General features: G+C 38.4%; 1 protein-coding gene across 1 annotated transcript; it reads right to left on the reverse strand.

Annotated features, from left to right (window-relative positions):
- Positions 1-315: 315 nt before the first annotated feature.
- HMCES (5-hydroxymethylcytosine binding, ES cell specific) lies at positions 316-13,894 on the reverse strand. The gene is made up of 7 exons (XM_070933620.1): positions 13,769-13,894; positions 12,319-12,529; positions 8,893-9,036; positions 7,148-7,267; positions 3,120-3,289; positions 2,217-2,409; positions 316-778 (listed from the first exon to the last, which is right to left on the reverse strand). Exons 2-7 carry the CDS (start codon positions 12,499-12,501, stop codon positions 569-571), a joined length of 1,020 nt encoding a protein of 339 aa, XP_070789721.1. The 5' UTR covers positions 12,502-12,529; positions 13,769-13,894; the 3' UTR covers positions 316-568.
- Between the last annotated feature and the right edge of the window lie 1,165 nt (positions 13,895-15,059).

Genomic DNA, 15,059 nt, shown 5'->3' on the forward strand with positions numbered 1-15,059 from the left:
ATTATATTTGTATATTGCTTGCAGATGACATTCCACATCTTCCAAAACAGATTAAAAAGGATAAAAACGTGAACTGGTTTCAGTATAAATTATCATTCTCACTGTGCAGCAGCAAATCTCCAGCATTAACAGTGACCTATTTTTTCCCCATAAAAGATGAAGCAATCCACAAAGTGAATTGAATGAATACTAAGATGGTAACCATGACAAACCAAATCTCTGCTTGTGTCCTTGGAGGAGAAAAAATAACATTAAATCCTTCACTTCTTACATATTTTGGAACGCTATTGCCTTTTCAACATTGGCAAGGTCAAGTCAATGCTGCATTAACATCTATACCCTATTTCTTTCAGACAAAAGAAACTAAGTGTTAAATGTCATCTACTCAGCATCAGAAAGGAAGCATATCTGAAGTCTTATAATTTATTTATAGATTATACCTGTATTACAATCTAAATCAAAAATTTAAATATTGCAATAGCTTTAAATTTAAATATTGCAATAACTCAACACATAAGATCCTCTTTGGCTAAGAACGGGCTCGGTAATAAGCAATGTAACCAAATTATCACTGCTTTTTCAGTTGCTTTGCAGAAGGTTCTCCATCTTTTTTGAGCCACTGGTGCATTAAGTCCATGCTAGTTTTTTTACACGGTGGTGTCTGGATGAACTGGCTGGACCACTTTGGTAAATTGTCTTTATCCTTCTCATCTTTCCTGGGGCCTTTGTTTTTTAACCAGTTCAGCATTACTGTGCTGCTTGCATTGATTTTGGTATTCTGGAAGATACAAAATAAGAAAAATCAGATTTTTATGACTAGTCCATTCAAAACAACAGACTAGTTTAGTGAATCTTGATATTACAATTTAGTTGTCTCATGTCACATTCCAACTTGGTGAAATGAAAAATGCTACCACAATTGAACCCAGAATTTCCATTGCTAAGTGAGACAGTTGTTAAGTGGGTTTTCCCCCATTTTATGATCTTTCTTGCCATGGTGGTTAAAAAAATCACAAACAGTGTTAGTAACACAGTTGTAAAGTGAATCTGGCTTCCTCATTGGCTTTACTTGTTAGAAGGTCACAAAGGTGATCATATGACCCTGGGATACTGCAACCATCATAAATATGAGCCAGTTGCTAAATGGCCGAATATTGATCATATGACCATGGGGATACTACAATGGACGTAAAAGTGAAAAACAGTCATAAGTCACTTTTTTCAGTGCCATTATTTATTTATTTATTTTAATTTAATTTATATGCCGCCCTTCTCCGGAGACTCAGGGCGGCTTACAATGCGTTAAGCAATAGCCTTCATACTTTTGTATATTTATACAAAGTCAGCTTATTGCCCTCACAAACTGGATCCTCAATTTACTTACCTTAGAAAGGATGGAAGGCTGAGTCAACCTTGAGCCTGGTGAGATTCGAACTTATAGTAATTGCAGACAGCTGGTGTTAATCACAATGCTATTAGTCTGCTGAGCCACCAGGCCCCATTATGACTTTGAACAGTCACTAAATGGATGGTTATAAGTCAAGGGCTACCTGTACTGAAAAGAAAAGATTCCCAAACCACTCCACCCAAGAAAACAAATTTAAACAGTTTCCCTGAAAATAAGACATCCTCTGATAAGCCCAATCGGGCTTTTGAGTGCATGCACTAAAATAAGTCTCCCCCCGAAAATATTTAAATGCAAAGCTGGAAATCAGGTAAGACGGCAAGAGGAGCCCCATCTTCCTTCACGTACCCCAAAATAATAAAACCTCCCTGAAAATAAGGCCAAGAGCTTATTTCGGGTTCAAAAAAAACCTATAAGACTGGGTCTTGTTTTCGGGGAAACATGGTATCTGATGAGGGCAATTTCAGTTTATCGGGATCACACACCCCAATTTATCCAGGAAAGCTTGATGAAGACCCTAAAATAATATTTTTTACCTAGGAACTGGTAAACAATACAGATGCAGAAGCTGTACATGCACTCCATCTTTGAATTTCATGCTCTCCGAGTCAATCAGTAACATCAATGTGACATTTACTTTGGCATAGAGATGCTTAGCCTAAAAGCAGGGGGCAGCATCTTAGTCAATCTCAGAAACTAAGCAGGGTCAGCCATGCTTAATATCTGGATGGGAGACCGCCATAAAATTACAGGGTTGTAAAATAGATTGGAAGGTTGAATATATATCCTAGAAAAGGAAATGCAAACATACTTTCTTGGGATCCAATTCAATGGGTAAAATGCATTCTAATGAATTATTTCGGGAATTGTTCACTATTGTTGACACAGGATGGAAGGCAATGTTTTCTGTGGGCTGGATAAGGTGAAGTGCTGCTTCTGTGGGTATTTCTGCAAAGTCAAGCCATTTTTTAACTGCTTCGTCCCCATCCAGAATAGCTGGCATTCTAGACAAGTAGAAAGACATAGATTTTAGTGATGGAAAAAAAACATCTGAACTAATCCACAACCTGTAATAATAGAAAACATAAAAGGCCAAGCATCAATATGAACCAGATTCTAAAAATCAAATTCAGCAAAAAAAAAAAAAAAGTCTGATATTGCAGCACCCTCATTAAAAGCTTACTTAATTTCTCCAAGGATTACACTGATCAAACAACGTAGGAGGTTTAGAACAAAGCTTAATTATTACTTCTATTTGAATAAGTCATACAGAAATCACCACAGATGCCTATTTCATATAGGCATCTTATAAGAAGCCTCCATTTTATAAGATTAGATAACCTTTCATATCCTGACTTTGATATTTAAAATTAAACACACTATCTGGTAAGTCTGTAGAGATTCTCACTCATCAAGGTCATGGTTGTCCCAAAGGTGCTTTTTCTGGAGGCAACTGGACTCTGTTTTTTCTTTGAAGACATTTCGCTTCTCATCCAAGAAGAAGAATGTTGAAGAAGTTTCTTGAGTGAGAAACGAAACGTCTTCAAAGAAAAAACAAGGAAGTCCAGTTGCCTCCAGAAAAAGCACCTTTGGGACACTATCTGGTAAATACAGAAAAAAATTAGACAACAGGAAGTGCAGTTTATGAAGCATTAAATTACTACATTTTACAGTATGTTCTGTGAGAAGCACTCTCTAGTCATGTCTCTCTTGCCTGTGATGGATGGATCTTACACATTCAGATGCATCTACTGTGATGACACTGTAACTATACAATGGTTCTGCTCCATTCTGAGGCTCCCAGCAATCAAAAATCCCAGCCATGGTAAGCAGCTTCCTCCCTTTTGAATCTTCCACCTCATCTTCCATTTCTGGTTTGGTGAACTTAAAAAAAAAAGACAGCAGAGGATCACCTTTTAAACAGACAAACATCACATCTTTAGATTTCTTATCCTTAAGTTTATCGTCTTGCACATAAACTTTGGTTTATTAGTCCTTAACTAACACCATTATAATTGCATGGAACATCAAATTATTATTGAATGTGTTACTGCTGCATAATTATATCACAATAACTGAAATTTAACTCATAACTCAATGTTTTGACACTAGAGAACAAAATGGTTCCTCTGACTCAGAATGAATTTTATAAATTAAGCTTGTGAACTACCTAAATTAAATCTGTTTGCCAGAATTATCCAGGCTCTGATAATTTCTTAGATTACTACATAATATCATATGTGGGGTTGTCTTTGAAGACTGCTCAAAAACTGAATATCATTGAAAAAAGGTCTTCACAAATAATTTACCATTTTTAGTAGTAAAATCGGGTGCTGGAAACTTATCTCGGTTACTGATTTCAGAATACAATTCAAACAACTTTATTTGATATTTGTTAAGTTGTTTACAGCTTAGCCTGGTTTCCAGGTTTTTGTCATATGAAGCAATGTTAATAATTTTAGCAATAGCACTTAGACTTATATACCCCTTCAGTCAGTGGTGAAATCCAATTTCTTTTACTACTGGCTTGCTGGGTGTGGCAGGGGAAGAATACTGCAAAATCTCCATTCCCACCCCACTCTGGGGCCAGCCAGAGGTGGTATTTGCTGGTTCTCCGAACTCAGGGCCGGATTTTCCTATAGGCTAACTAGGCTTCAGCCTAGGGCCTCAAGATCAAGAGGGGCCTACACAGTGGTGGGATTCTGGGGGTTCTAGGGGGTTCGGCCGAGCCCTTTGTTAAATTGCTGGCTCGCCCGCCCCTCGCCTCCCACCCGCGTGGCGCCAGCCTACCGTAGCCAGGGGTGGGCAATGGTGGCTCTTTTACAACCTGTGGACTTCAACTTCCAGAATTCCTGAGACAGCTTGGCTGTCTGAGGAATTCTGGGAGTTGAAGGCCACAGGTTGTAAAAGAGCCACCATTGCCCACCCCTTCCCTAGCCTGAGTTCTGCTGCCTGGGATCCACGTGGGCTGCCACGTGGTTCCCCACCGGCTCCGGACGCAAGAGAGCAGGATGGAGAAAGCCGCTTCCACGCCTTCACTCACCCTCACTCTCTGCTCTGTTGGATCGCCTGCCGTTCGCTTACCCCGCCCACTCCCAATCTATTGCTGCCTCCGATGGCTAGAGGAAAAAAAAACTTCAAATTCTTGCCGCGGGGCTTCAAAGGGCCGCCCTAGAGCCAGTGCTGCAGCCGAACCCTTTGTTAAATTGCTGGCTTGCCCCGCTCCTCCGCACCACTATTTATTGCCAATAAATAGTGGTGGGCGAGGGGCGGGGAAGCCAGCAATTTAACAAAGGGTTCGGTGTTTTTTTTGTAATTTTATTGGCCCCCGGAGCTTCAGCATAGGCTAATTGGCCCTTGCTTAGATCGGCTCCCGACCCCCAGCTGATTTGCTCTCAGCTGTTTTGCTCAGGGATCTGCTCCTTGCTTGCAAAGAGTGCTGATTTTTTCCCCCCTAGCTATACTGAAAAACGAAAGAGAAAGTAAAGCAGGCTGTTGGCTTTGCACGTTGGAAAATTAGGCAGGCAGATTTCTTTTTCCTCACCAAAAAAGGTAGGTGCAAACAACAGGAAATTTAGGGAAAAAGAGGAGATTTTAAAACACAAAAGAAAAAAAGCTCTATTTAACTAGGGAATTGTAATAATTGAGATACTATTAATTGTATATTGTGTTGAAGCAGAAATGGTTAAGTTGTGGTTTGGAGGAATATATGGGGGAAATTATTTGGTTTATTATTATTGGTAAATATAATTAATTGATTTGTAAGAAATTGGATTGCATGGAAATAATTGGAATATTCATGTTCATATTGATTAATATACAAAAAAGGTAGTTATATAACTAATTGATTTATATTAAAATGTTGAATTCATATTAAACAACTGTAATATTACATAATTAACCAATGTGAGGATGGATATAAAAATAGATGACAATGGGAAGGGGTATAATATAGAATAGAAGGGAAAAATTGAATTTGATTAAGATTAGAGATGAGGATGAGGGTAATATTGGTTTTTTACAAAAATCGATGAGGAATAAATATGGCAAAAAGGAAATATAGAAATTGTAAATTTAATTGAAATGACTAAACACTGTTTAAATTTGTGAACCGGCCAAATACTCTGTTCAAAGAAAATACATTGTATGTTTGTATGTGTGTTTCTAATTATTGCTATTTATTCATATTTGTTCTCTTTTATTCTTTAAAGTTTAACAATTCATTCTTTATCTTAATATCTTTATATTTGTTTGGGGTTGGCTTTCTTCCCTTTCATCTTTTTTATTGTACAGCAATCTTTCTCCTCAAACCTACCACCTCTCTTTTCTTTCCTTCTTACTTTCTCTTCCTCCCCCTCTTCTTCTCCTCCCTACTTCCTCTTCCTTTCTCCTCCTCCTCTCTTCCTCCCTCTCTCTCCTACTCTAATTTCCCTTCCCTTCCTTCATCCCTCTCTATTGCTGTATCCTTTTATGCATATGGACTACTCAGAGGGCTGAAAAAGTTATTTCTGACTGGTCCTCGCACTTTTGATCAGTCCTCGAACTTACGACTGTCCTCACATTTTACATTGTTGCCCTATCTTGTCACCATGGTGAAGAGAAGCAGTTGTGAAATGAGTGACATGGTTGTTAAGAAAGCTGCACGGGCATAAATGTGAGGATGGTCATAAGTGTGAGGACCGGTCAAAAGTGCGAGGACCAGTCAGAAATGACTTTTTTCAGCCCTCTGAAAAAAGTCTATGCACATAGCCACGCCCACCTGGTCACATGACGAGCTACCCATGCCTACAGTCACGTGACCAGCTAGCCACGCCCACCCAGTCACATGATTGCCAAGCCACACCTCCAACTAAGCCACGCCCACAGAACCTGTTGTTAAAAAATTGAATCCCACCACTGGTGAAAGGGCCTCATAAGTGGAATAGCCTAGGGCCTCTTTCAATCTAAATCCGGCCCTGTTCGAACTGCTCAAAATTTCTGCTACCGGTTCTCCAGAACCTGCTGGATTTCACCCTTGCCTTTAGTGCTTTACAGCCCTCTCTAAGCAGTTTACAGAGCCAGCATATTGCCCCCAACAATCTGGGTCTTCATTTTACCAACCTCAGAAGAATGAGAGGCTGAATCATCCTTGAGCTGGTCACGATCGAACTCTGGCAGCAGGCAGAGTTAGCCTGCAATACTGCATTCTAACCATGTGCCACAACAGCTCCATTTTAGTTGTATTATCACCATTCCTCAGGGAATTTTACTTTGTGCCTATGTTACTTTCTTTTAGATGCTAGGCAAAATGCCCCGTTTGTCCTTCCAGATATTTCTCACATCATGTACTTTTATTTATGCTAGGATGTTTTTAGCAATACATTTTATTCATTATTCTAAACTGGAAATGTCAAGCTGATCTGTGTATAAGTGCCAGGTTATTGCAGAGTTTACCAGTGATACATTTGGAATTGTTAAATGCCCAGGGACTCAAGTGTTTCAAAAGTAAAATGTATGCTTAGGAATACCACATTTCCTCAACTTTAAGCAAGTCTTTAAGCAAGCAGGATAATATATGACCATCTTCAACCTGAGTTGTGGCAGTTATGACAAAAAGGGGGAAATATAAAGGCACAGTTCCATCCATTTCTATCTGACATATCTAATATTAATAGTAGTAGCAATAATCTTTTATGGGGATAGCTTTAAAAAAACATCAATGAAACTTCAGCATGAAATATAACAATTGCAATAATATTATACCATTTCCTGCTCAGTTTGGGCAAAGTAAATGAAATATGGCTGCTTTTGTCCATTATGTTGTCGCCATTCATAGTAGCCATCAGCCAGCACCACACACCGTTTGCCTTTTGAGAGAGGTACCTTTGAAAAAAAGAGAGGAGTAGGATTAAAAGCAATCTATTCAATGCTAACTTCAAATGCATTAAAAGGATACATTTTATGGTTGTTGCTGGCAGATTATAATACTACCACATAGAGCAGGCTATAAAATCATATTCAGAACAAGAGTTCACTCTTAAGTTTTAATTAGGACTGTGCAGCAATCAGGATTCAAAGGGAGAAAGGTGATTCAAAATGCACAGAAACAAATAACATGTCAATAATTGCTGCAGAGTTCCTGTGTTTGCTTGACCACTGCCATTTAATCCCAGGACAAGGAATATTACATATGATTTAAAGAGGTGCTACGTGAGTGCACACCTGTGCTCCGCCTTGCCATCTCTCCTTAAAATCCAGGTTGGTACAAAGTTCTAATTTTAATGATTACACTATTTTGACCTCCATATAGTAAGTCCTCAACATTCACTGTTGTGTGAAAATAAACACTATATCACTTAAAATATATGAGGGATTTCTTTGCTGAAATGAAGAATTGTTTTCCCCCCAAATTAGCTAATCTTTGCTAACTGTTCTGAATTTTCTGCTCTAATTTTCATTCTGCTTGACAGAACGAAATACTGACTTTTAAGAAAGCCGGTAGAACTACAATAGTGTAAATAAGCCTATTGAAAACACTGGTGTTCTCCTTATTCATTAGACAAATTTGTGGTTAATAATTCTCGAAAGCCTTACTTAGTCAGAATGCAAAGCCAGAATTCTTCAGAATACCAACTTCCTTTTCAAAATAAGGCTTCTTTTACAAGAAAGACCAGGAGGTTCCCAAGAAGAAATGATTATACTGGGGCTCCCAGTTTATTCAATAAGTTACACTTCAAATTTGAATTATGAAATCAGCTTCCAGATCCATAAATAATCCGAGGAATAAGATATTTTCTGCTTTGGTTTGTTCCTGATGGGATTTTGTTCTCTAATGAGAATAACAGGATTTTATTCATGTTCCAGAATTATACTGATAAAACAGCAAGTAAGGGTCAAGAACCTCATTTGTTTACATTAGATTGCAGCAGTTCTTGTTTTTATATTCCCCTACTCCAATTCTTTTGAGTTCTGGGGAAAAAAAGAAAGGAAAATGCAACTGGATAAAATAAACAAAAAAGCAGTAAAAGCAGTTTCCCATAATATTGGTTAAGCTACCAAGTCATTATAGATCAAACTTGAGGTTATTGGTTGCTATACAGAAGAACACTTAGCTTTCCAGGAGATATCTACTATATTTCCTTAGTCATGTGTATATCATTTCCTGATTCTGTTTAATAGTTATGCAATAATCTGATCCTTCAAAAAAAACATTGTAGAAAAAAGTAATTATATTCAGCCTTTATATTAGTTTTTAATGGGCTTATTTATACTATTGTAGTTCTACAGGCCTGTCTTAAAAGTCAATATTTCGTTCTGTCAAGCATTTGAAATGGTGTCACTAACTGGGCTTTTCCTTTTTCAGAAAAAAAATAACATGTAGCGTTTGCAGCATCTTGATGTTGGTAACATATTTTAAACAAAGCTCCAGTTTTCATGTGTAACCCAAAAGTCACGAAGGTCATGGCTGGAAGGAAACAAAGACTTTTTTCCCAAACTATACAACTAACCTTATAGCAGAATTTCTCCATCATGGTATCACTCCGACAATTGGAAGTGTTGTACTGCATTTTAGATGGGTCGGCTTCCTTGAACCAAGCTGGAACTAGGCCCCACCGCATGGCTACAAGGATACGCTCAGAAGAATTGGCATTCTTTCATAAATCAGAAAAGGAAATATTGTGAAGAAGCATGCATAGATACATAAAATTAAGATTACAATCAAAGACTGTTCAAAAACCCTGTGCATATCACTCCTGGTATTGTAAATGCTGATGTGTTTTAAATAGCAAAAACCTTAATTAATCAGCTGCTTAAAAGAGAAAATCAGACTTTTAAAAAGTTATTTCAAGAAAGAGGCTGCATGCACAGATTCAGCTAAGGATGTGTACCTTGCTTGAATATGCAACTCCCCATTTCTCACCAATGAACAATATATGCTTTTGTGTATTTATATCTTATAAGTAGCTTGAGTTTTGACTTTGTTAGAGGTCTGATGGGCTGCAGAACTTCAGACATGTTTACAAAAACCTCTTTGCTATCATCTAGTAATCTGGGTTTTTGCAGACTAGATATGGTAGCCCTACTTTGTGTGTGTGTGTGTGTGTGTGTGTGTGTGTGTGTGTAATAATCAGCTAGTCAGCTCAGTTATTGAAAGAATGAGTGGCAAAATTTTGTAAAAATGTGAAAGGAGGAAGTCAAGCTGTTGGTATCATTAGAAAAGCTCAATTATTTTATATAGGAATTTTAGAGATATATTGGAGTGCACACCGAGTCATATATTCCAAAACACTCCTCCAAAAGATAAGTCTCTTCAAAATGAGCTGCATTTCTGAAGATTTCACAGACATGTCTGTGTAGTTTTCTTGGCAGAAATATAGAAGTGGGTTGATATTGCTTTTGGGATTTTTTTCAATTTCCAAGTTTAACAAACACACATGGAATTTCCAGGCTCTGTGATCCAAGTTCTAATTAGACTCAATTTGCTTGGTTTGAGCCCAGACAATGCAAATGCAAATCAGAAGAATCCTGCAAGTAAACACAATGCATTTATAAATATCTTCCATTACCTAAATGAGTCATTTCTCTCACTTTCTCAGTTAAAACAATTGAAACAGACCAACGGCTTTCATTTCTTCTTTTTAATCAAATTCACTTTCAGTGACATCCTGGGCATCAGTTCTAAATAGCTTTAAATTCAGGTTTTTAAAAAACCAACATTTTTGTTTGAAATCTTACAATACACATATAAGTTTAAATATTAAAAAATGTTGAAAACTTTGTTTCTAATGCCATATTCATTATGTTTTGTGGATCAGTTTGGTGCTTTTGCCATCACAGTATTCCAAATCACCAATACAATATTTGGTTATCTATTTCCCCTCAAGTGTGCCCATTCCCCTTTTGTCTTGCCTCGTGCTTGCTAATCCTGTGTATGTATCTCTTTTTCCCCAAGGAAATATTCTTTACTATATATTGTTGCCTATGAAGCACAGCATAACAAATAAATTGCCAATGAAGTAGCAGAAGTATTTTTTTCTAGTGGAAGAGAAAAATATATGACTCTGTGGCAATCTTTATTAACTTCATTTATTTTTCTCTTTGTGATTTTATGAACTGCTAAAACTTCTGTAGATTGTTATCCTGAGCATTTAGACAGGAAAATGAAAGAGGAAATAGTTTGAAAAAGCGTTATGCTTATATGAGGTTTCAAATCTGAGTGTGTGCAGTGATCTGATACTTCATTATTTTGAAATGCCAAACATCTTTATTTTGAACTACAAGTAAAATCATGCCCCATTTAAATATTTTTTAAAGCTTCAGCAGTTAGCGTTATTATAAAATGGACACTATTATTATCTCCCCTCATACCTGTGTGTATAGGTTTATCTAACAGATAATACAATAGCGTGCATATTTGAAAACCAGGAAAAACGTTATAGTGGATTAATTTAAATAAACCTGCAGCATTTAATCAGGCACGTGAAACTAGAAAGATCATATGCAGACCAAAAAATTCCTTTACAGATTATTAGTAATGATTTCTAAAGGGAGAGGCCACTGTTCCTTTATTTTTAAGGGACACTTATCTAACTCTAAAATAGCTTCAATAAAATTCAATAAAAAGCTACACACACACACACACTTTCTTTGGTGCAAGACATAATTTTATATATCCAAGGTCTACCAGCCAAGAGATATATAACTAATATGGCATTGGAGAAGAACTATCTGAGATGCTGTTTATATCTGAACAATATGCAGATGCTGGTTGATTATTTCTACAGAATAACGGTGCAATTAACAACTTTTTGAAATGTATATTTTAGTCAACTTTCCCAATTATCACAACTTTTAAAACTATGATGTATTTAACAAGAAGAATGTGTTGTTCATAGAATGAGAAAACTTTATATACGTAATCAAAAACACCTTCTTCAAGTTTTGCTAACAGTTGCCTGTCTCTCTGCTTGAACTCATCCAGGAATGAGGGTAAATGAGCATCATTCCAATTGTGGCATAGTCACCTCAATATCTACAAGCAACACATATATTTGAACTCACTGATATGAGGGAGACACATGAAATCTTTTCTTCTCATTTTCTTAAACAACCTGAAAATAAATTTCTTACAACTTTAAAGCTGCCAAGTAGGCCTGAAGTCAAAACTTTTCTGGAGTATGTTTAAGCCCAGATATTCAAATACCTGCAGTAATGGGGAGCCTAGCATTCACCAGGTCATTTAACTGCTCTTATGCTTTTACTATTAGGATTTTCCCCCTAACATTCAACCAGAAGTCATTTTATGTTGCTTTATTATAAGTAGTTTCTATAACAGCAGAAAGCTAATATTCTTCTACAAAATGCCACAGAGCAGACAAAACATGCTTGTGATTTTTTAAAAACAAAAATTCAGCTTTAACTAGGATGAAGGATGAATGTAAAAATGTCAGAGAACAGAAAGCGAATGCAGCAAACAATTCCAAGTAATCTTTGACTTATGACCACAGGTGGGACCAGAATTTCCACTGCTAAGCAAGGCGGGTGTTAAGTGAGTTGTACTCAATGTGTATGACCTTTTTTGCCGCAGTTATTATGCAAGTCACTGCAGTTGTTAAGTGAATTCTCCCCTTGACTGTGCTTGTTGGAAGCCAGCTGGGAAGGTTGCAAATGGCAATCACATAACCTCTGGATGCTGCAACTGACATAAGTAGATGCCTGTTGCCAAGTGGCTGAATTTTGATCATATGGCCAGAGGGATGCTGCAAAGGTTATAAGTATGAGGACTAGTTGTAAGTCACCTTTTTCAATGCCATTTAAGTCACTTTTCCAAGGCCATTGTAAGTTCAAGTGGTCGCTAAACAGAAGGTTGTAAGTCAAGAATTACCTGAACTTTTTAAAATATTATATTATATAAGTTAATTGAAGAAATTCACCTTCTCAAAGTGTTGCCGGGACAGAAGCACAGGACTGTTAGATTGTGGGCTCTTATTGAACGAAGGGCTATATTTGTCAGCATTTTGCCATTCAGGATACTTTCTTTCTCCTCGATTATTGTGATAAGCACAGGCACGGCGGATACGATCTGCTCCCAGAGTAACAGCTGTCCGTCCGCACATTCTTCCACAGTGCACCTAAAACAGTGGCCTACAAAACAGTGTTTTAGGAACATACTAGACAACCTGAGCCCTGTTATGTCATCATTTCAGAGATATTTACTTAACTAGACCAGGAGTCAGCAACCCGCGGCTCTGGAGCCGCATGTGGCTCTTTCATCCCTCTGCTGCAGCTGTCGCCAGTCAGCTCCACAATTGATAGGGCTTTTGGTTAGGACAGGTAGAGGAAAAAGGACGCCGCACTAGGAGGAGACACTATGGTGGGGGAACTGGACTTCCTGTCAGCTCCAGAATTGAACAGGGGGGGGGGCTTCTGGTTAGAACCTTTGTGGCTCTTTGAGGCTGTTTAAGGTTGCCAACCCCTGAACTAGACCAATTCACCAAATGGCGATGGGTGAACAAAAGAGCAGTGAGAGAGGGAGCAACTTCTGACTTCCTGATGGCCTCCGTATTAACTTTGCTTGGGGGATGCTTGTAGGGAGAAAGCCAATGGGGAAGACGACAGGAGAGGTCGCAAGTTGGAAGATGTTTATCTGGAAATCAATTCACTTCTAATTATTATTATTATTATTAACTAAACTTGTATACCGTCCAACTTGCAAAAACTCTAGGCAGCTCACAACAATCAAAAGAAAATTGCAATCAAATTAATAAGGCAGAAACTAACCTACAAGAGAGCTAAGCCTGATAAAGTGAAGGGTCTCACTCTCCCTGCAATGAGTAAACTACTTTTTACTTGATGCTGCAACTCTTTAGTCTGGCTGCTTCACTTTACCTGATTTTTGATAAATTCCACAGTGATTCATAAGTGAATAATTTTAAAAGTATCCTGACATTTTCCTCAATACAAATAGATGAAGCAACAACACCCCCCAGAAGTGTCAGTCGGGCCTTAATTTTTTTTCTTTCTTCCTAATCTGCATCTTGAAATAGTCCACCGGTCTGAAAAGGCCAATTTTGATAAGAAACCCCTGTTGTCTTAACTTCCACAGACAAGACCAAAGTAAATCATCAATTCAGCTTCTCCGGAGATCCCCTGCTACGCCCTCTGATCCACCGTTAAATATCTCCTCCATCCAAAAACAAAGAGGAGCTTTATTTCAGACAATAAATTGCCAGACACCAAAAACCTGGGAAGAGATGCTCCTTCCTTCAGCACCTTCCACTTTTCCTTCCTTCTTTCTTCCTTCCTGGTTTGGGCGCCAAAAGGAGCCTAAGCCGCGCTTGTAAGAAAAGCTAGCAAAGAGAAGGGACGAGGCCGTTTTCCTACCGGAGATTCCCAGGTTTGAGAGGAAGGGATCATCTGGGGCTCACCAGGACCAGCTACACAAAAGGTTTCCCTAGCACGTCAGAAGCCATTTCCGCATCCCCGCCACCGCCGCCCCTTTCAGCCTCCCGGATTCGATCCTGACCAGAGGGAAGAGCTCCTTTGATGAAGAAACAGGCGCCTCCTCCCTTCCCGCCTTCCAGCGCTCCTCTCCCTCCGCTTCTGGCCGTCGGTCGGTCAGTCGGTCGGTCCAGCCCGGGCAGGGTTGCTGTTTGTGGCTCAGTTTGTTTTTCAAAACGCTGCCTCGGAAGTCACCCGCTCCGCGGCTGGTACCAATTTCTCCCCCCGCGTCACTGAAGCGTAGCGAGGCCTCCGCCTCCCCTCCGAAGACGCGCGTCTTTCCCTGTCGCTGCGCGCTGCTTTCAGGTCTTCATCCAGGAAACTTCATCATCATCATCATCATCATCATCATCATTATAATACACAAACTTGACAGTATACACAGCAAACAAGATAACCATGCTGGATTTCGTATCTCAAATCACTAATCGAACACTTCCCAAGCATTTAGGACTGCCTGATGTATAGGCGGATTATGCCAGCAGATCCCAGTAAGGTGGCTTTCTGCAGCTGACCAATGGTGATCTTGTCAGCACCAATTGTTTTTAAATGCTTAAATTATTTTTAAATATTATTATTATTATTATTATTATTATTATTATTATTATTATTATTATTATTATTATTATTTCATTAAAAATGAAACCCAGTTATCTGAACATTCAAAAATGCATCACAAATACCATTGACTGGTGCTAATGGTTGATAGGGTTGCTGCCAGCATCCTAGGTATCAACCAAGTACCTTCTTAAAATATATGATGTTCGGAGAAGCCTAGTTTTTTGCAGTTCCGCTGGTGTTATTGCAGGAAGCTGCAATTTCTTGAAGTGTTTTATGAAATTCTTGGACATGGTACCAAGTGTCCCATGACAATGGGTATCACTGTGACATGTTTCATCCATAGCCGTGTAGTTTCTATGGCCAGGTTGCGATATTTCATGATTTTTTTCCAGTTCTTTTTCTTCGACTCTGGCATCTCCTGGTACCACAATGTCAATAAATTGTACATTGTTTATTATTATTATTATTATTATTATTATTATTATTATTATTATTATTATTATTATTATATGTGAAAACAGCCTGGACAGCGCTGCAAGTTTGTCTGATCTGCCTCCGCCACTCTGGCCCAAAAAGCAAAACTTCATTCCCAAAGAGAATTGTAGAACTCAGA

Source organism: Pituophis catenifer, unplaced genomic scaffold (assembly GCF_029215685.1).
Source record: "Pituophis catenifer annectens isolate HBS135680 unplaced genomic scaffold, rPitCat1.0.hap2 SCAF_2, whole genome shotgun sequence".
NCBI lineage: Eukaryota > Metazoa > Chordata > Lepidosauria > Squamata > Colubridae > Pituophis > Pituophis catenifer.

Excerpts from the sequence above, each read along its gene's own strand:
- HMCES (XM_070933620.1), bottom strand. The coding sequence starts at position 12,501 with ATGTGCGGACGGACAGCTGTTACTCTGGGAGCAGATCGTATCCGCCGT. Across the intron at positions 7,268-8,892 it reads TGGAGAAATTCTGCTATAAG|GTACCTCTCTCAAAAGGCAA; the intron begins GTTAGTTGTATA and ends TTTTTTTCAAAG. Across the intron at positions 3,290-7,147 it reads CCCAAACTGAGCAGGAAATG|TTCACCAAACCAGAAATGGA; the intron begins GTATAATATTAT and ends TTTTTTTTTAAG.